Here is a 20,011-nt window from a genome sequence, read left to right on the forward strand (position 1 = left end):
TCCTGATACATCAAAGTTCTTGTTTTAAAAAGGTGAATAATGAATAACAATTTGTACTAATCATGAACCTGTTCAATTTCCTCATGGAGAGATGAAGTCTCTCGGAGTCTACTCAGCCTTGGCAGAGGTATTTGCTTCTACTTAATGAGGCGGTCAGATTTTGCTCTGACACAGATTTCCCTTTTTTTCCCACTGAAAATGCTTCGTAAACTCAGACTTTGCTGAAACAAGCTGCAATAATGAACGTTGCATTCCAAACATGATAGCCACAACTGGCTCCAAGTCCCTCACAGGTGAGCCTGATGAAAAATAAAGGTACCCACACACATGACATGACACAGACCAACCTTACCCATAATGCAATGCAGCAGCATACCCAGTAGCCCCTAGAGGGCATGATAGATTGGACCACACTCCACCAGCTGTGCTGAAGCTTTATGCAGGAAGTAGCAAACAAATTTAATTGTTTTTCTCCCTGCACCCAAAAAGCCTGATGATTAATTATTCAGTGGCTTCTTTGCCGTCTCTATGGTGAAAGCAACATCTGTCATTTATTTAAAGCAACCAACTCGCAGCGAATCAAGTCACAAACTCATTATGGTTTCATGTTTCCATTTGTAAGCCTTAGTACACCTGCTGTTTACAAAATAGAGGATAAAAATTCTCTCAGAAAAGGTTATTTTCTGCTTCCCCCCTATGGGAGCTCAATGCTGTACAACATGGCTCTTTGTCTCTTTCTTTCAGTCGAGACAAAAGATATCAACTGGCTGAAAAACACCAGGAAAGGTCAAGAGAAAAGAATCCATACTCACCTTTCTTCAAGATACGACATTTTAGTGCATTTCAGGGAAAATATACATTAAGTGAGATAACAGTTTACAGCTTCTACAATGGCCAGAAGAATTAAAGTTAGATTGACCTGGATTTCTGCATAGTCATCAAATGTTATAATGAAAAATAATACTAATTTTGAGTTCCAGTTGCATGAAACATTGAAGGATTGGAGGCTGCATGTAGTAGATGATTTCTGCTTTATAGAAAAAAAGTCTGGTTATAAAAGATCCCCACACACGACATGACACAGACCATGACCAAGTCAAAACTGACTAAAAGTAACCTTAGATGAAGAGGCTCCAATGTGCAAAAACCCCAAACTGCTAACAGACGACCTGCAGAAATATTTACAATTCAATGCATGTGTCTATTAGCAAGCAACACTGAACTAATAAACTGTTAAAGGACATATTGCAGGAAACTATGCTCTCTAAAGAATCGCACAAATGCTACGTTTGAGTGAAAAACCACAAAAGCCAAAAACAAAAGCTCAGTCCAGTAGTTAAGAATGGTGTGTGCATACTTTAGGACTGTTTTGCCTGTGGCTTACAATCAGTGACAGAGCTATAGAGCTATCAATTCAACATTGTATTGAGGAAAAACTGAATTTGACAAAACAAAGAATGAAACAATGAAGCAATCACATAAAAACACCAGCAAATCATCAGTGGTAGTCAGTAGTCAGCAGAAATGTTGTGGTGAAAAACTGAGAGCTTTTCATGGAAGAAATTGAAGGATTGAGGATTTAATTGTACTTCTGTACAGAAACAACAAAAAAAGACAACTGCAATTCTTTTTACAACTACATTTATTTAAAAAACAAAAACAAAAAATAGAACCAAAAAAGAAAAAGAAAAAAAGCAACCAGCGTCCCATTAGGGCTGAGACAGTTTACGGAGAGAGACATTTGTAAAAGCATACAAACCAGCAAACTGTAATCTAGCAGCATCCAAATGTTGGAATCTCCAAAAATCATCATTTATATATTTAAATATATAGTTTTGCCCTGGCAAGCTACACACTTTACAACATACACAGAGCTTTTTCTCTCCCTTAGTGCAGAAGAAAACAAATACCCTTAATAAAATAAACAACTTTAGGTTAAATAAGCTTAAATAATAGTGTTAAATACAAGACACTTCTGTGGCAGGTATGTACAGAAATAAACACATTTGGCATTGTAAGTGTGGTTCACTGGTGCTTGCTCTAATGCTCTAGACGCCACTGCATAAGAACACATTTCGCTGTGATAAACTACACGCGCACACACACACTGACACACTCACTCACACACACTCACTCACTCACATGGTTTTCAAATCAGTGAGCCACAGACAAGGCATGTGTTAATGAACGAGAAACTAAAAGCAAAGAGGAAACAATCCATTTACAAACCAAGTTATAGGCACAGTCGCTTCCTGTTTCATAAATACATGTCAAATACAACTGCTTCTCGACAGGAAATGTTCACCTTTGTGCTAACTTGAGTTTTTTTTTCTTTTACAGTTTCATAACTACCACTTTGTTATTGCTAGGACATGGTGACAGTGAATGGAAACTACTGACGAACGCGTCTCATGTGTATGTATATGTGTGTGTGTTTGGGAGGGAAAAGCACCTTTAAAACAAAAAAAGTAAAATAAAACAAAGCGATGTGAGCCAACCTTTTTTTTACAACACTGAGGGGAAAAAAGTGGAATTAATTCAGAAAAAAAGTGTTTGGGCCAAACATCAAGCATTAAAAACATTAGCAACTTTGGGAACCAGAAATTAAAAAGGTCTCAGTTGAGCTACATTCATTTCCCCTCTCGCCGCATGTGGATGTGGATTCCTCTTGGTGCAAGCAGACCGTAAGTAAAGTACCACTTCATTATGTCCCGTACATTCCTCCCATTCTCCCCAGCCCCTCTCCGTACTTCCCCGCTTCCTGCGTCGGCGAGGGCCCCGAGTCCTCCGCATAAAAACAGTTATGTGACAGTGTGCGCAGTACAATAGAGTACAGCCGAGTATACAGTACAGTAGACTGACGTGACGAACGTAGGTAGGTTATATGTTGACTACAGTAAATGAGCTCTACGGCTTTACATTCCACTAGTGTAAGAGCATCCCAGGGACTCAGTGGGACCGAGAGCTGCTTTGCTAAACTTCTCTCAAAACACCGGAGATCGGAGATGAAGAGGGTCTCCCCAAGAGTCCTGTTTGGAGGGATGGAGGGGCTGTTAACTTCAGGAACAGATGCTGCTAAAGCTAAGGTCCAGATCAGAGTGGTGGGCTCTTAAGCAGGGGGCCTTTAAAGTGTGATCATCGCTCTTGGGGCCGGTGATGTCTTGGTTTGTCCTAAAAGTCTGTTTGCCTGTGGATCATCTGGGGGTGGGGGGGTCTTATATAGGAATAGAGCGGGTGCCCATGAGTAGTAAAGGCCTTCTTGCTCCCTCTTTCTGTCCGTCTCTCTCTCTCTCTGTCTCTCTTGTTCGCTCTTTAGGGCTTTTTGTCGATGGTATGAAAGAACCACTCGGTGAACTTCCTGAGCTGAGCCGCCGCCGTCTGGCTCTCCTCCTGCAGACGCATGTTGTCCTGTCTCAGGTGCTGCACCTCTTCCTGCAGCATCGCCTTGTCCTCTTTCTCCTGAAAAAAACAACACACACACACACACACACAAATTCAACTTCAAGACAGGAGGTAAAAGCAAATGGACACAAAGGAGTTCCCCGCTATTACATTCGTCTTTCATCAGCACACTGTAAATGGGAGACGCATTAACATGGCAAAGGAGCCTTTCCCTCCATTCTGATGAAAGCACATTTCCTTTTTCCATTTTGAGCACATTAAAGGAGGTGGAGAAATGTTGGGCCGGGACACAATAAGGAAGGGGAGGCAGGATATTGAATTAAGTGGAGGAGTTTGTAATACAGACCTCAGGCTACACATTGCCCAATGTCTGCTCGTCTTAACTGTGTGACACAGACATGCACTATTTGCTGACCTGTGTCTCAATGCAAGAGAGCAAAGTAAAAGAATCACACAAAAACCTCCCTTTTAATTCCAAGATAAAACACATTCATGTCATGAATTTCTCTCGAAACATCATCTTATTGAAGGAGACATGTTACACAGATTTACATCTTCTTTTCATTTGAGGCTCCATTGCAGTGCTTTAATGTGCACAACAATGCACTTCTAACCTTGCTTGGTGCCGCACCACTGTGCATGCTGAGTGAAAACAGACCCTTGTGGGTGCCGACTTTGTGGCTTGGACCTAAATTTGTGCAACTTTGGCGAAGGTCAACATACTGAATCTCTACAGATGTTCAACATACAGTATTCTGTCTACTATCACTCTACCAGTATAATCACTAACGTCTTTTCTTTTTCATCTATACATTGCACCAATGACAGACAGGCATCTGACATTGTTGTCCAAATGTGCTCCACTTGTTTCACATTAAAATAGCTTTAACTACCAGAGACACTCATTTAATTTCAGATCATTTTCAATAAGCATTGTGCTGCATAGTAGTTATTCCCAGCTTTGGACAGTGATTTCAATGATGTGACAATGGAAAGCAGAGGAGGAATCAGTACTGTGCTGTGGTTTGGTAGTTTTATAGCTAATACTTCATGACCCTTCAGTACCAGAGCAGAGCAGACAAGTCAGTGTGATGAAAGGGATAAAGCACACAGAGGGGGCTGGTTTGTCTTTGGGTTCCCCTCATTTCTGCTGATTTTCCACCACATTTGTGTCTTTTTCCATAACACTTAGCTTGACAGCCAAGTAATTGTGATACAAGAACAGCTTTGTAAAACTTTGCAGGCTTCCTGTTCTTTTATCTGTGTCGTTCAGTGGGCAATGGAAACCAAAGACAGAAGTGAGATGCTGTGACTGAAGTGGTTGAACTTACCTTTCTAAGGTCGTGCTGCAGCTGCCTGAGGATCACCTCCAACTGGTTGACTTTGCCAGTCAGTGTGGAAGGGGCGCTTCTGTGGAGAAACGGGAAGAACGACGAGGCTTCAGCAATCAAAAACTGATCGTTTCTCAACATGGTATGGATGATTACTAAATGTGTGTGTTCGTTGTGAGGCAGTGTGTACGTACTCTGCATCCATGGATGCTCCCTCCGCCTCAGCCACCCGTCTGGTCAGCTCTCTGGAGATCTGCAGAGCTTCCGCCCGCTGCATGTCCGTCATGGTGCAGAAAGAAGCGACGCGCTGGTCTGGAGAGAGAATGTGACACATTCAAGACTCGTACCATCAAAAATCAGCAATTCATTACACGGCGTCGACATGCAAATAAATTAGAGCAGCACATCACACCCACATGCACACATTCTCAGATGGGCATTTTATTCATGCTCTGTATGGATGAGCGTTTCTGCTTAAGCATTGTTGCAAAGCATTATCCTGGCCAGTCCTCCCCATGCTGACTGATCTACAACTAGACAATAAGGACTAAGGTGGTAAAAGTGTATTTCTAGACAGTCACAGATAAAGTAAGTCCCTTGGGTGTTCCTCCAGAGCCTTCACCCCACTGCGTGTCCTCTGACAGCTGTTTGCTTATAATGGGCTGAATCCCAGTGAGCTGTAAGGCAACAGTCATGCTTGTTTTACCATATCAGGCCCTTAAGCTTGCTCAAAGCCCCATGGAAAACCCCAAACTTGGCATGCTACGCTTGGAGACTACTCAGATTGAGGCATAATGCTCTTTTCTTTAGAGGCTCTCTCCCTCTCAAGCCCTGGTCTGAGACTAAAGATAGGAGGATCTGCATATTCATATAAAAGATTAAGGAAACCTCTTCCATTAATTTAGCACCAAATGAAAGCTAATCCACTCCAAGACAAAAGCTGATGTAGCTCGGAGTTAGTTGTTCAGACGAGGGAGGAAAAGGAGACCGAGCTTTAATTTACATATGAAAAAGGGTTTTTGCCCATATTTAATGGCTGCATCAGAAAGATTAAAGAGTCCTCCAAAGCACTGATGGGCACTGAACAACAGCGTGTCATTTTAACATGACCTAGGGACCAGATTTTCCAGGACAAAATGCTGAAAAAAGAAATGCATTGTACTGACAAGAAGACTTTGAGGGAAATATTGAAAATATGCAATTGCTAATGCGATAGCCTTTTAAGTGTTTGAACCTTTCATGGAAATGTGTCAAAATCTATTTTGAAGTGATGCTTGAGCTGAAATATTCCTTTTCAGTAACAAGGACTTTTCAACTGTTGGCTTGGTGTGTGCGTGTAAAAAGCTCATCAGTTCCTCATTGGTCAGCTTGAGCCAATCAATACAGCAACATTGGAAAGATATTTTTTCCTCATGAAAACATTGTGTTAATCACTGGACATTTCCTGGTTTATAGTACTCTAAGCAACTGGTTCCAATACACATAGTTTCCATCACATCTGGCTCATTCTCTTTTAGTTTCAAGCATTCTTTAATCCAACATCTGACTGAGAAAACCAGTCTGTTTTGAATAATCTTAGATTTTAAATTGTCAATTTAATATAAGATTTTAGAAAAATAATCTCTTATCAAGAAGGGTATCTTTAAAACATTTCCGTTGGCTTTCAATCACCTCATAGCACCAAAACAGCTCAAATCTATCTATCAAATCTCTTTCCATTTCTTGACCTCCTTGTAATCATTCTATTTTAATTGACCATAATTAAGAGTGGATTGAATTTGGTCTTCATCTTATCTCACGGGCAGACGTTTCTCTGTAGGTAGTTGGAGCATCCACCTCCTCCTCGGCTCCTCTCTCCTGTGTTATGGAGTCCGGGAGTCAACTTGAGTCCACTGTTCTGTCTGCATGCTTCTCCTAGTTCCATTATTGCTTCAACCCGATATCAATGATCTTTTATTTCTGAAGTTAAATGTTGGCTAGCACAGAACCAACAACGACTAAATTGAGCAAACGTAGTGAACAATTGAGGTTAAATATTTGATCCTTATCTTTCTTTTGAGAACCACATGAACAGGATTTATCCATCTTAGAACAATAACAAAACCAAATCATACATGCATTCCTCCTTTAGAATTGTTCAAATGTATATACAGGGCTCAGCTTTAAGACACCTACAGCATAACTAGACTAACTTCTAGAGCCACCATTCAAGCCTACAGAGAGTGTTTGAAAATAAAAGATACATTTTGGGTGGTGAATCATTTTAAATCCATCTTCTTCTACCTTCAAAAGTGAGGAGTGCATTAGAGCTTTTTTTGCTTACAAATAAATCCACTGTTTTGAGCAAAGTGAATGTGAACAGTCTTCGGGGATTTACATGACTTACTGTGGCTCAGAAGACCGTCATAAAAACTAGCTGCTTGCTCCTCTTCCCTTAGTTTTAAACAGAGTGGATTAAACATGCATGGCGCATTGGCAGCTTATTGGAGCCGCTTTCTGCTTAGCAACAAGGCTCCACTCTACACAAAGCTTACTGGGGCAGCTAAACGGCAGCCAGCGATGCTGCCGTGACAACTGCCTTTTAACTGCCAGCCAGCCTCTGCTTCATCTCCACTGATGCCAAACATATATGAAATGATCAGCTGGAGGCTATCAACCAAGACACATAGTAGATCAAAGAAGGAAACTCGACCAAACATTGATTAATTATGACAAATGGAGGATCACGTGCTCCGTTGCCTGCACGCTCAGGGTCAGATGAAGTTCAATGTAACAGACCTTTAGTATTTTCATGACACATGAGAAATATGCTGGCATGACAGAAGTTGAAGAATTACATAAAAAAAGAACAAAAGTGAAGATGTTGATCATGAGGTGGCTAAGGTGTGTCGATGTCAATCAAAATAAAAATCAGAGTGTGACTGAGTGGAAAGACAGTTTTGACAGCACTCGCCAACACTTCCTGAGAAAAATCTTATCAAGACAAACACACTATTCTACATTAACCAAATGAGATTTCTCAATGTGCCACCAAAAAACAGAACATACTCAATCACTAACAATGTTTGAGGCAGGCCAAAAATATCTTTAGGGAAGAAATTAGTTGATTTGGACAGTAGGGGACCAAATTAGATGCAATTATCCTGACAGGGAGGAATCTACATTTCTCCAGACAGGAGCTGAAATTAATAAACAAGCTTGTAAAAGTAAGAGGTGGTGGTTAAGCCACTTTCCCTGAGTGGCGTCTAGCTGGCTTTATGGTCTGTAAATTGCCTCCATGTTTGTGTGGACAAATGATGGCTCTTTTTTTCCAAGTTAGCACTCAACGGGAGAAACAAAGGGACTCAGAGCAGAGATGCAAATAGCAGGAGGATTCCCAAGTCACCTCCTACAGTGCTTAGGAGACCCCCAAAGAGACACACACACATCTCACACAAACCTACAAGCATTTGCAGCTAACACACACACACACACACACACACACACACACACACACACACACACACACACACACACACACACACACACACACACACACACACACACACACACACACACACACACACACACACACACACACACACACACAAGCAGGAAAGAGAGGAGTGGGGGTGGGGGGGTTACACAAGGTGCCAGCAGCATCAGCCAGGCTGGTTACCTTCAAAGGCCCGTGCTGCATCAACCAGGTGAGACCAGTCCAGGCCCGAGGCAGTGTCTGGAAGGGGCATGAGACCCGGGTCGGTGAACTTGGACCTGTCCGCCAAGGAGCCGTCAGAGAACCAAAACTCATCTGCAGAGACAGGCGGGGCACTCTGATCAGTGTCTATGCCTGGCCTGAGGTTCGGGCCTCTCCCCGAATTGCCCATCAACTTGGTTTGGGATTGAGTGAGGAGTGGAGGGGCACAGAGGAGGCTGGGTTGGGGGTTAATTCAACATGACTGAAAGTTTACTGGGCTGATACCTATGAACTCTAGTCCTACACACCAAAACGTCTGTCTTTGGTATATGCTGGGTAATATAACTCACGTGGAGGTCCTATCCAGCTGGAACTTCATCTAAACAACATCCCTGAACTTGCAAAAGACCTAATTTAGAAAAGAAAGGCTGTATGATAGGCTACTGTCACATACCACCATCTCAACTGAGCCCTCAGAAGGCGCTGTGGATGCAGCGATAAATGTCTTGTCTAAGTGAATGTCTTCATGTCTCAATCAAAGCAGCCTTTCCCACTCTCTTCCTCTCACCCACCCTTCCTCTTTGCCCTGGCAGATAGGGGAACACAATAAACAAGCTCCCATTTTGCAGACGGGCATTTAGAAAAGCATGACTGGAGAAGCCAAGTATGAGAGAGAGAGAGAGAGAGAGAGAGAGACAGGGGGTGAGAGAGAGGGGGGTGGGCACAGAGAGAGAGATCGAGGAGAGGCAGAAAAGAGCTGGAGGTGATGCTGACACTCTCCTTTGAATTTACCCTGCGTCTTGGAGCTTGAGTCATTCACTGTTTACCAAATTGGTGTGTTTCAGTAAAGGAAAGAGAGAGCCTGTATTCTCAGCAACCCTTCAAAACAATCAGGAATCCATCAAGTTGACAGCCAGAAGAGGCTACAGAGAGACACATCTTTCCAAAAGCCATTTTGTCTCGAGCAAAACCAGCCAGAAAATGGGTGAGAACGGCATGGAAATGAGACAGGAGGGACAAAAGGGGACGCAGGCACGGGACTGATGAGTGAATGAAACATAATGTATGACAGACACGGTGACACTCTCTGATGGAAAAATAGGCATGTTGATGTCACAGATCTTAAAGACCTGCAGCGGAGCAGGCAGGACACATACACCTCTCATCACTAATGCATATTCAGCGAATGCTCAGAGAACAGAGGGGGGATACTGCCCAGCGTGACAGGTGTCTGCTTAATGCGGCAGCCCAGCAAGTTGCGCACTACATTACCCAGTTCCAATTAGTTGACTATATTGGGGGAGCGTTGCTGGAGTGCGCGCACCAGTTGTGCTAATGATATCGCCAGTACACAAGTGGCTCTTCAAACAAGTATCTATATCCTGGCTCTTTATCTGGTGCCAGAGGAGAGGAATGATAATCCAGGGGTGGCCTGCAGGGAAAAGTCTATGTGAGCCCTCTAGTCCCCGAGTGGCATTTAAAGGGACAGTTCAGAGGCGTGTTCCTTTCTCTATGTCGTAACTAGGACAAGTCCGGGTCAAGTTTCAAGTCTGCGTGTGCACGTTCACTCACAATGCTAATAATCATTATGGTGACATGATGTCCCCTCTTCCTTTACTTGCAACACTATTTTAGCGTTATTACATATGTTTACATATGCTGCTGGTTTCTAATATGCCTTCAGGTCTTAATAATACATAATACATGAATTATTACAATACAATAAAAAGATTATTTACAAATACTTTGCAAAAATGATCAAGTCCCAAAGCAAACAGGTACTAGTCAATTTTATATATTTAAACTTTCTTTGAAATTAATGTGTCTGTGTGCTTTAAGTTTCCAGATTGGTTTCACTGCTGTACAGCCACTGGCCCTATGGGGATAAATGATGATTCAGGGCAAGTCCCAGGTTCTCATTTCACAACTGAAGTATGATTCAAGTGACTCAGTTCCACAGTTCTGCTAGTAACCATAGCGAAGTTTCTCTGCTTTGTTGAGGAAAGGATGTGCACTTACTCCTCAGGTTGGACGCTCCCTGGTTATGGATCATGCGTGGCGGCAGTGTGCTGTGGTACGGTGGTGTGGTGCTGAACAGGATGTCGTTGGGCATGGCTTGGTCCAGCATGGAACTATGGGAGCTGGCGTAGGACGAGCCCTTACGGTTGCTACACACACTTTCATCTGATAGCGTCCGGTACAGCGAGCGTCGTGGTGATAAACTGCCCACTGCTGACATCTGAGGGAGGAGAGATAAAAAAGGAAAAAAGATTATTCACTGATATTTTTTATAAATGAATCTGAATACCACCCAGACCCCTGACAAAGCTCTGCTGAACGTGTTTTCCCTGCGCTTTACATGAGCAAACAGCTGGGTGGGCAAAGAGGAAGCATCAGGAAACGGTGTAAGGAATCAATTAGTCTTTGCTCTCAGGAGATTACTGATGGACTAAGCACAGCTGGAGTGTCAGACAGATACCGGAAACACAGAGGACAGAGCTGGCGTCCATAGCGGCAAAGGTCACTGTGGCGTGTCATCGGTATTAAGTTACTGCACTCAATGTGAGACTACAGAGGACCTGAGAGTGAGTCAGCATTTTCACATGCATGGCTGAAGTTCGATAATCCTCCAAATTGATTCACCGTGTACTTTGAGTTACAGATTTTGTATTGATTTATTCTGCTGTTGAATGCTCAAATGTCTTGTCAGGAGCTGTAGATCTAACACAGGGTTATATAAGGTGAACAAGGATCATAAATTAAATATTTCATGTTGTTCCCTGCTTTTAAAAACAATAGAAAGAGAACAAAAGTATATGGTCCAGTAATGCTGTGTACATTCTCAGAAAGGATTCATGTTTACAAAAGGTTCTGAAGATCTATAGAGGCCGATGTAAGTCAACGCGCAGGTCAAAAGGGAATTGGAGGCCAGGATAGGCATTCATAAAAGCTCAGGGAGGCTTTGGAAAGCAGTGTGGTCCTGAGGGGAAGTCTCTGTGCACAGTGGAGAATTCAGCTGGATAACGCAAGAGAGATACTAGAGTTACACGACTGTGGCCAGAATTTTGACAGAAGATCTCCTGTTTAAACACACTTAACCACAGAGACCTCTCCGATCCATCATTGTCCCATTTAGCCTACATAAATATTGCAAGAGTGACATCAAAAGTAGCCACAAATGATATGCGCGGCAGTTGGCCAAATCACTAAATGCCTGCCTTTGGTTTTCCAGCTGTAACCAACACTGAACTGGTATCCCCACAAGCCAACACCCAACCATCTACATTTCAAAGACGGAACCTCCACAAATCCCACGGTGAGAATTTTAACAAACAGAGCTGAGCGCCTTTAAAGCAGAGAGATACTGCAGTACACTCCGGCTCCAAAAGAACAACTTAGGGGTTTCGACATAAGAAGGTTGTCTCACATTGCGATTTTTCCCACCCAACTTTACGAGATCAGACCCCATATGGTTCCCGCTCATCAAACAACTTTAAGCGGGATTTGCTGCTCTCTCATATAAAGCAAAAATAGCACACAGATTTAGAGCTCCCATAAATGGAGACACGGCGAAGAAAAACATTTGAAATAGGGCTTCATGTTCTTCAGAAACCAACTCTGTTATGTTAGAGACTGAACCTGTTGGGCACGTTGCACATAAAATGGCCTAATCAACATGCAATATTACTGACAGTGTGTGTGAGAGAGTGTGTTCACTGTGTGATGCTCACCAAACAAACATTTTAGATGTGGGGTTTTGGCAAGTATGAACACAGGTATGAATCTCACTAAGGTGCAAAACAGAAAAGGAAATTCCGGTGGTTTTGGTCTGCCTGTAATTACTCCAGTGTAAATAATATAATAATACCCGGACCAATCAAAGGAAGCACGCTTTGAGTTTTATATATTGTTAACAGGTAATATACAGCTGCATATCTGCCCTAATGAGAGACAAAGAGTTGGTAAAGCTAAAGCGCCTGCTGGAAATATGGGCCCATTACTGTAATAGAAGTGAAACGATGAGGAAGAAAGGATTTCGGAGAACTGCTGAACAATCCTTTATTGCAATGTGAACCCGAAACTAAATATAAAAAGATACAATGTCCCGAAAGAGCAATTTCTGGTCTTATCAATGTCAGACACTGAGATTTCCACTGATTTCAACACCTTGCTGACTACAGACTAACGGAGTCCTTCGTCAACCTTGGCATTTTCAGAGGACGTGTTGGACAGCCACCTTTTAAGATGCGTTTTTCTTTCCAAAAGGGTGGTTTCAGACAGGAACAGGCGTGTGAGAGTCAGCCTTCCCTTTACGTCAAACCACACAATAGCCTGCCTGTCTGTGAAAGGACATCCCAAAGGACACCTCAGCTGGCGGGCAAAATGTCTCCGCACCTGCTCGCCCACACAAAAGTGGCATCGTGTGACAAGCGGAAGTGACATGCATTAACCTTCCCCTCCTCCTCTGCTTCATTATGGAGGAGATTAAACAAGTCAGGCTGTATTGAATTAGAAATAAATCAATGATATTTCCAACGTTGTCATTACTGTAATGCGATTCCTTTACATGCCAGCTGGTGATTGAAAACATGCATCCCAGTGAGGCGGCTCCCAGAAAAAGAACAGTAAAGTGTTCATTGGGATCAGATGTGTGTATGGTACAAGCGTCTGGATCTGTGCCCTTCCCCATGCGTCTCTCTCTCACAGATTGCTTTCCCACATACTATATTATCCCGCTGAATGAGACCCAAGAACGAGATTACAACAAAGGCTGTGCTGGTCTCTGCATTCAACAAGCCGTGCTATGTACCTTTGTACTGGCTACAAAGCTTTCCCTCACTGTGGGAAACAAAATGGAATCAGATGAGGGGAAATCACAACACACACGGCGGATACACCTGCTTTCATTTTAGGCTGGCACTGGGTTTTGCCTGTTCCCCTGTACGCATTAGTTTTTATATAAGCCCAGTGCACGGCAGCAAGATGAACCAATGAGTGCGCCGAGCAACCAAAGTGAACAGTCTCATCTGAGGGACAAGGCCCCGTCTACATCATTGCCCTGTCTCTCTTTCACTCTCCTTTGGGGATGTGGTTGCGTTTGTATTAGAACCAAGCGACATCTAAAAATAACCCATTGTGTGTCTCCAGGGTCCCTTCCTTGTACATAATGGATGGGGGATGGGGCGGGGGGGTGTGGACAGCAGAGGAACTCTAGATGCAATTAATACAGTCTGCAGGACCTAGGAACATCAAACATGGACACACTTTTGGCAACTTCCTGCCTTTAATCCATGACATCCCGATTGAACAAACTCAGGCCCCCCATTATAAATTGAATTAAACCAAACAGTCTGTGTCCATCAATGGGGACTGAAAGGGCCCTGTGCTGAGAGAGAGAAGCCGGTCAGCTGTGGTGCCCAGCAGCAGCAGCTGATGGGCCGCAGATGTTTGTCTTGCTCTCCCTTTCCTTCTTAGCAAAGAGGTTATCTGCTTCGGCGCAGCCTTGTCGGCACGTCGGTCAGCAGGGTGAAATGTGGTGAACAGATTGTAGGTGTATCTTGATCTGAGCTCGAGCATTATTATATTATGAAGTCTAGGTATTGATCTTTACTTCAGATTGCATCAGGTTACATGTGTGTGTGTGTGCATGTGCGTGTGCGTGTGCGTGAAATAAAGTGGCAGTGCTTGTTGTGCATGGTTAGAGGGGTCAGCTAAATAATTTTCAATAACTCCAACATTATTATTTGGTACTTCATTGAAATATCTTCTTTTAAGGGGTTCCTGACCTGAACAACACATTTTTTGTAACTTCGCTTTTTTTCTCACCTTCCTACTTCTGTCTTCTCCTGGAGGGCTGTCGGGCATCATCATTTTAAGATATTCCTCTTTTGAAAGTCTCTGCAGTGATTTTCCATCTCGCTCGGTGGCCTGCAGCTGGCAGGCAGCCTCCTGTGCGTACAGCTGCCTGTGGATGATACAGAGGGCAGAGAAGGGCAGAGCTCATCAGAAGGGTCATATAATCCCCACGCTGCAAGCGAAACCGTGGCTCGGGTTCAGAGGTCACCGAGCCATAGAACATAACGTGAGGATCAAACAGAGGTTTCAGGTGGAGCCATGCCATCAGATCAGGTGACTTTCCTGCCTCACACTCAGCCAGGTAAAGACTGGGTGACTGGGATGCAGACAGACACAAACCAAGCAACAAGGGAGGTAAGAAAGGAAGGAAGCAAAAGAAGATTGGGGACACACGTTAAACTGAGTGATCACAACCAACCGTGAACTTCAAGTGGTCAGACATAAGAGAAACAGGAGCGGTTAGTGTTGGAGGTGGAGCAGTGGAGATGGAGATGATTTTAAAACATTGGGATGAGGGCACCGCCTTGCTTTGGTAATCGTAATTGGAATTCACAGAAAACCGTTCAATTATTATGTGGAGTATCTGAGTGTGTGTGGTATGGATAGAGTGGCGCAGAGATGTGACCTGATGAGTCTATGCGGCTGTGAGAGCTCTGCTTCAAGTGAAAAGTCAGTAGTTTAAATGCACTCAATGATAAAATATTTCTTTACTGCCATTGAGCCATATTCATGCTCAAATTCTAAAGGATTCTGCAGTTCTCCGAGTACACAATGAGACAATTCTGTCTATTGAGAAAATGTATGCGGAGGCAGTATACCCTGATTAAGGCGTTTATATGCCATAACAATCGATTTACAATTGCATAATGTTACCCAAGAGTAGGCATACTTCAATTCGAGCCAATTTCAATTGCATTAAGGTGGAGACGCATCCTTTGAAAAAGTGGATTTATTGCAGTAATAAACAACATAATCGATGTCTTTAAGTGCATGTAAACATATTGACTCAGCGCTGTTGGCAGGGTGTCAGATGGCCACCGAGGATACGCCTGACAATGGGACAGACCGGCTAAAATGGTTACCTGGAGACACTGTTGGCACCATGACAACCAGGTCCATAATATATAGAGTGTTACTGCAAATGTCAGATGATTGAATTCCAGATGCATCCTGATTGATCAATGGCATCGCTAGTTCAAAAACACGTGTAATTACTGAAGCTCTGAATACTGCTGGCTTTGTGCTTAGACATGCAAGTCCAATGATTTATTTTCCTGTCCAGTCTCATCTTTGCTCCTGTCCCATTTATTCTGTCCTGACCTGTGTGTGTGTATCAAGAAAGACCCATATTGAGTTTGTCTTGATTTAGGAGTGGACAGGGGTTGGGAAGGATTCAGTAGGAGATGTAGCAGAAATGTCACATCCACTGACGCACATAGCGCGATGCCCTCCACTCCCAGCACATCTCCCATGGCAGGGCCGGCAATTTAGACCTGCCATGGGAGAGCAGCAGGGTGGTGATCTGGGACACAGGGGAGGGGCAGTGTGGGTCAGATCAGGGCCACGGGGTTGACTTTGACTGACTGTGTACCTTGAACGCTCAGAGAGCATTGTGAGCAGGAAGGCTAATAAGCTCTCCGCTCCTCTGGAGGAATATGAAGAAGCGAGAGAAGAAACATAGCCGCAGGTTAGGAGCATTGTTACACAGCTTGCATTACAGTGTTAGAGCAAATGAGAAAACTTTTTTAGAATGGGGGGAAAAGAAACTTCATTATGTTAGAACAATATCTGTGAGTAATATTGGACCATTCATCATGAGGCATTGTTATGTAAGCTGAAATAAAACCATAGGAATATATAAACAAACACTGGAGAATGTAACTGAATTACAGAGCTTTTTCATAACTCCACTGAAGATGACTTTAGTGCGTGCAATCAATCATTCAGCCCTTAAGTGGCACATTTTAAGACTAAATGAGATTACAGGGAAGCTAGAGTGGAGGGTTTGTTCCAGTGCAAAACTCCCATTCTCCGTTTCCACACACTCTCTCACACACACACCAGTGAACAAGCACGCACAACACAAAGGTGCACTCACAGCATAAAACTGTGTTTCAATTTCACCACCAATGTCTTCTTCACAGCTAACCATTTAATCATGAAACAGATACAGTCAGTTGTCACTGTTGATATAACGCCCATCCAGAGTATACATCCTCAACCTGTACATTCATCTTCCTTTGCAATATTTCTCAGAGGCTATTCCGTGGGCAGCATGTGCAACTACTGTGTGTGTGTGTGTGTGTGTGTGTGTGTGTGTGTGTGTGTGTGTGTGTGTGTGTGTGTGTGTGTGTGTGTGTGTGTGTGTGTGTGTGTGTGTGGACGTCTGCCCAGCTTCCCTGAGGAGATGCTGATCTGGTACGGCCTCAGCCCAGTCTCAGTCTGGCAGTCCACAGGGACCTGGCTTCACGGGAAGGATCAATAACCACAAGTGACATGTGCCAAGTGTATTATGTCTGCGGCTTCATTGAGCTTATTTATTCTCTGGCTGTCGGCTTTAATCAAAGCTGTTTTATGCACGCTTGGTGGGCTGAAAAGAGGAACGCTGCATTTGGAATGGCCCAGGCTCAAGCGTTACCATGAGTCTGGAGGAAGGCAGCTCTAAAAAGAGGACTTCTCTGTCCCTGAGGTCATTCCATATCTAGCAATGGTAGTTCAAAGCAACTGGACTAGCTTTTTAATCTAGGAGACCTTTCGCTTTGCCTTTGTGTGTGATCAAATGCAACAATAAAAATGAGTACTCTGTTGATCGACAAAGAGCAAACAACGAAAAGGTGCATGGCCCGACATAAGGGGGCCATCTCCTCTGTCAAGACTCAGAGCTGTCTAACTGCACCTAAACACAACAGCTCTTTTTGGGCAACATTGTTAGCAATGTACAAAATATTGACAAGGAAGACAGATGGTTTGAAAGGTACGTTGTGAAAGCGATTTCTCTAAATGTCTGTGTCTAGGTCGTGACACCACTTATACCTACTTAGAACTCTATCCTTCAATTGTGGAGCAGTTTGCACCTCCATTCATGTGGTCTAATGACTGCTGTGCCACTCTAATGACCCTCAAAATACTCCCTTGACACGTAAGGAGTCACCTGGCCCAAAGTGTGAATGCCAATACTGCCGCTTCACAGCCCACCACTGGCTCAGAGCAGAGGAAGCTGTGGAAAAGCACCTCAAGACTAAATACTAAAGATAGTTTGCCTCCTTCTACTACGAGTGAACATTCAAGGTGCTCTTACAACCAAACAAAATACAGTAAGTTTCTCAAAGTTTTTCTGGCGTAAGAGCACGTTGTGCCCGTTTCGATCTTGCACCCACACACACTCACCCACACTCTGAAATGTTGGGAGGTCCCTCAATGCTGTGGGCATCGTCACTCTTCTTCATGCCCACTGGGAGTTTGCCGTCAGGCTGTGAGCGTGTCTGTCCACAGGCCTCTGAGCTGGTCCCTGCCTCTGGCTCTAGCTCTGGCTCAGGCTCAGGCTCTGGTTCTGGCTCTGGCCCTGAGCTGCTGGTCTGGGGGATGGTGTACACCTTGGAGGAGTCAGCGGACATACAGTATCTGGCACCGCGTGCCAGGGGACTGCCAGAGTGATGTGAGCCACTGGCCAGACAGCAAAAATAAAGACAATGTAACCAAAAATGAATGAATTTGACATGAAAAATTACAAAACATTAAATCATAACAGATGCATGAACAAGGAAATGAAAGAAACAATGAGAAATTGCCACAAGGCAAAACAACTCGAGCTTGAGAGGTGGTTGAACTCAAAATGACTCTTAAATGCTTTCAGCTCAGACAGGACAGCACTAATTGCCAGACATATTCCAGCTGGTTCATATGTACCTTTTAGGGACTGAGATCCAATCATGCACATATTATTGTTCGGAAAAATGTAATAAAAAGCATCCATTTCCTGTCAAATCTTTGAGCGATATTTCAGCTAGTGTCTAAAAAGCAGTAGGGGATCTGTTTCTGTACAGTCTTCATCTGTGATTACATTTCAATTGAGTAGCACTTAGTAATGATTAGTGTGTCAAAATATTGAGCAAAAACTTTACAACATTGCCACATCCTTATATTATATCTTCATTTAAGTCAGGACACATTTGTCACGGATATGATTATTTGCCGGCGATATGAAAGTGGGCCATCAGTCAAGACAAGGCACTCAGCCTGTCTTTGTTCTTGTTTACTCAGGAAATCTGGACGGCGGGCACATCTCGCTTCCTATTCATCACATCACTAATATGAGAGTAGACATTTTGTTGTTTGTCTGTCCTGTCTGATAAAGACTGCTCATCTGGACTCCCATTTGGACAACCTGAACAGATACAGATACCTGATCTTGGATAGAGAAATTCAGCGTCTTTACATCTCTTTGCTTGCTGGCAAATGATCTGCAAACATAATATTTTCCCTGAGACATGAGAGTAGGCTTTGGCTCAAAGCTCCACATTCCTCGTTTCCATATTCATGACCATCTGGGCCACACCCTGCAAAATGTGCGCCTGCTGTTTCACTGTTTGTTCAGATGACACTTGAGTGTCAAAGACCATTATATAAAAGGTGGGAAGCATCAGAGTAGTCAAGGTGATGGCACGGGCTACTTTCCTCATCTCTGAACGATATCCTGCAGAAAAACAGCTCTGACACCCCCAGACAGGTCAATGATCTCAACAGATTGTGGTAACGCAATCCCGCATGGCATAAACAAATATACCCACTCTATTCTATTTCCTAGAGACAGTCTGAGTGGCTGAAGAGATAACCTCCTTTTTCTAAGATGGGCCCAATGCTGGGAAGGACTTGGGTGATGGCGAGATGAAAGCCCCCATGTTGCTCCAGTCTGACAGCAGCCTCGCCTACCAGCATTAGCACAGCTGGATGAATCAGGCTGCAGGTCAGGAGCAAGGAGCATGGCCGGGTGAAAAGGTCAGTGTAGTGGTGTGTGTGTGTTTAGCAGAAAAAGGCAGATATTTTCATCCCGGGGTGTTGAATTGTGATGTACGTATGACTGTACTGCTGCATGTTTGAGCACAGTCAATTGTGCACTGGTGCATCTCACACGGACAGGGTGCGACTTTTCTGCCACAGGCAAATCAATGACCTGGCATGTTAGTATTGAACCACACTGGAATGATGTAAACCCATAACATAGAAATGCCAGGAGTCATGACATCAGTTTTAGGTCAAACCTTATTAATTCTACGTATCAGAAACTCATTCAGTGATAACTTTTGTCTTCAACCTACATGCAACAAAACCCCACACAGTTTGCTTTGTCCTTGCACCGTACCTTGAGTGTGAGGATATCTCGCTCAGGTCTCCAATGCTGCCTTCTGTCACATGACCGGCCATGATTGCTGACGCATAACCCTGTGGCATGTATAGTTTCCCGTGATCCTCTTCCGACGCCCCTTCCTCGTGGTGCTCTGACACCCAGGGGTGTCCCTGTTCCCCGACCCTGCCTTGCAGTAACATCCGGGCTCCAGGGGGGACGCAGGGGTTGGTGTCAATGCCGCTGTCTGTGGATGCCCCTTTGATGTAAGTGAGGCCCAACATCTCTGGGTCCATCAAGTCTCCAGAACCAAAGTGCTTATCGTCACTGTTGCTGGAGGCATTGCTTGAGAGAGTGTTGCTACTTGAGTGGCTTGAATTCTTATCGCCCGTCTAGTAGAGAGAG

General features: G+C 43.8%; 1 protein-coding gene across 4 annotated transcripts in view; it reads right to left on the reverse strand.

Annotated features, from left to right (window-relative positions):
• Positions 1 to 2,297: 2,297 nt before the first annotated feature.
• LOC143010220 (signal-induced proliferation-associated 1-like protein 2) overlaps positions 2,298 to 20,011 on the reverse strand; it is an 82,431-nt gene continuing 64,717 nt past the window's right edge. For 3 of the 4 annotated variants that reach the window (XM_076162445.1, XM_076162452.1, XM_076162437.1), the window contains exons 14-21: positions 19,625 to 19,998; positions 17,653 to 17,928; positions 14,236 to 14,374; positions 10,429 to 10,648; positions 8,392 to 8,523; positions 4,928 to 5,045; positions 4,734 to 4,812; positions 2,298 to 3,459 (exon numbers count right to left, since the gene is read on the reverse strand). In XM_076162445.1, the coding sequence (XP_076018560.1) occupies positions 3,313 to 3,459; positions 4,734 to 4,812; positions 4,928 to 5,045; positions 8,392 to 8,523; positions 10,429 to 10,648; positions 14,236 to 14,374; positions 17,653 to 17,928; positions 19,625 to 19,998 (1,485 nt within the window). In that variant the 3' untranslated portion in view covers positions 2,298 to 3,312. The remainder of the gene's footprint in view (positions 3,460 to 4,733; positions 4,813 to 4,927; positions 5,046 to 8,391; positions 8,524 to 10,428; positions 10,649 to 14,235; positions 14,375 to 17,652; positions 17,929 to 19,624; positions 19,999 to 20,011) is intronic. The other variant, XM_076162459.1, reaches the window with a different exon arrangement.

Source organism: Genypterus blacodes, unplaced genomic scaffold (assembly GCF_046128005.1).
Source record: "Genypterus blacodes isolate CSIRO-AG114 ecotype Tasmania unplaced genomic scaffold, CSIRO-AGI_Gbla_v1 ptg000012l_1, whole genome shotgun sequence".
In the NCBI taxonomy this organism is placed as follows: domain Eukaryota; kingdom Metazoa; phylum Chordata; class Actinopteri; order Ophidiiformes; family Ophidiidae; genus Genypterus; species Genypterus blacodes.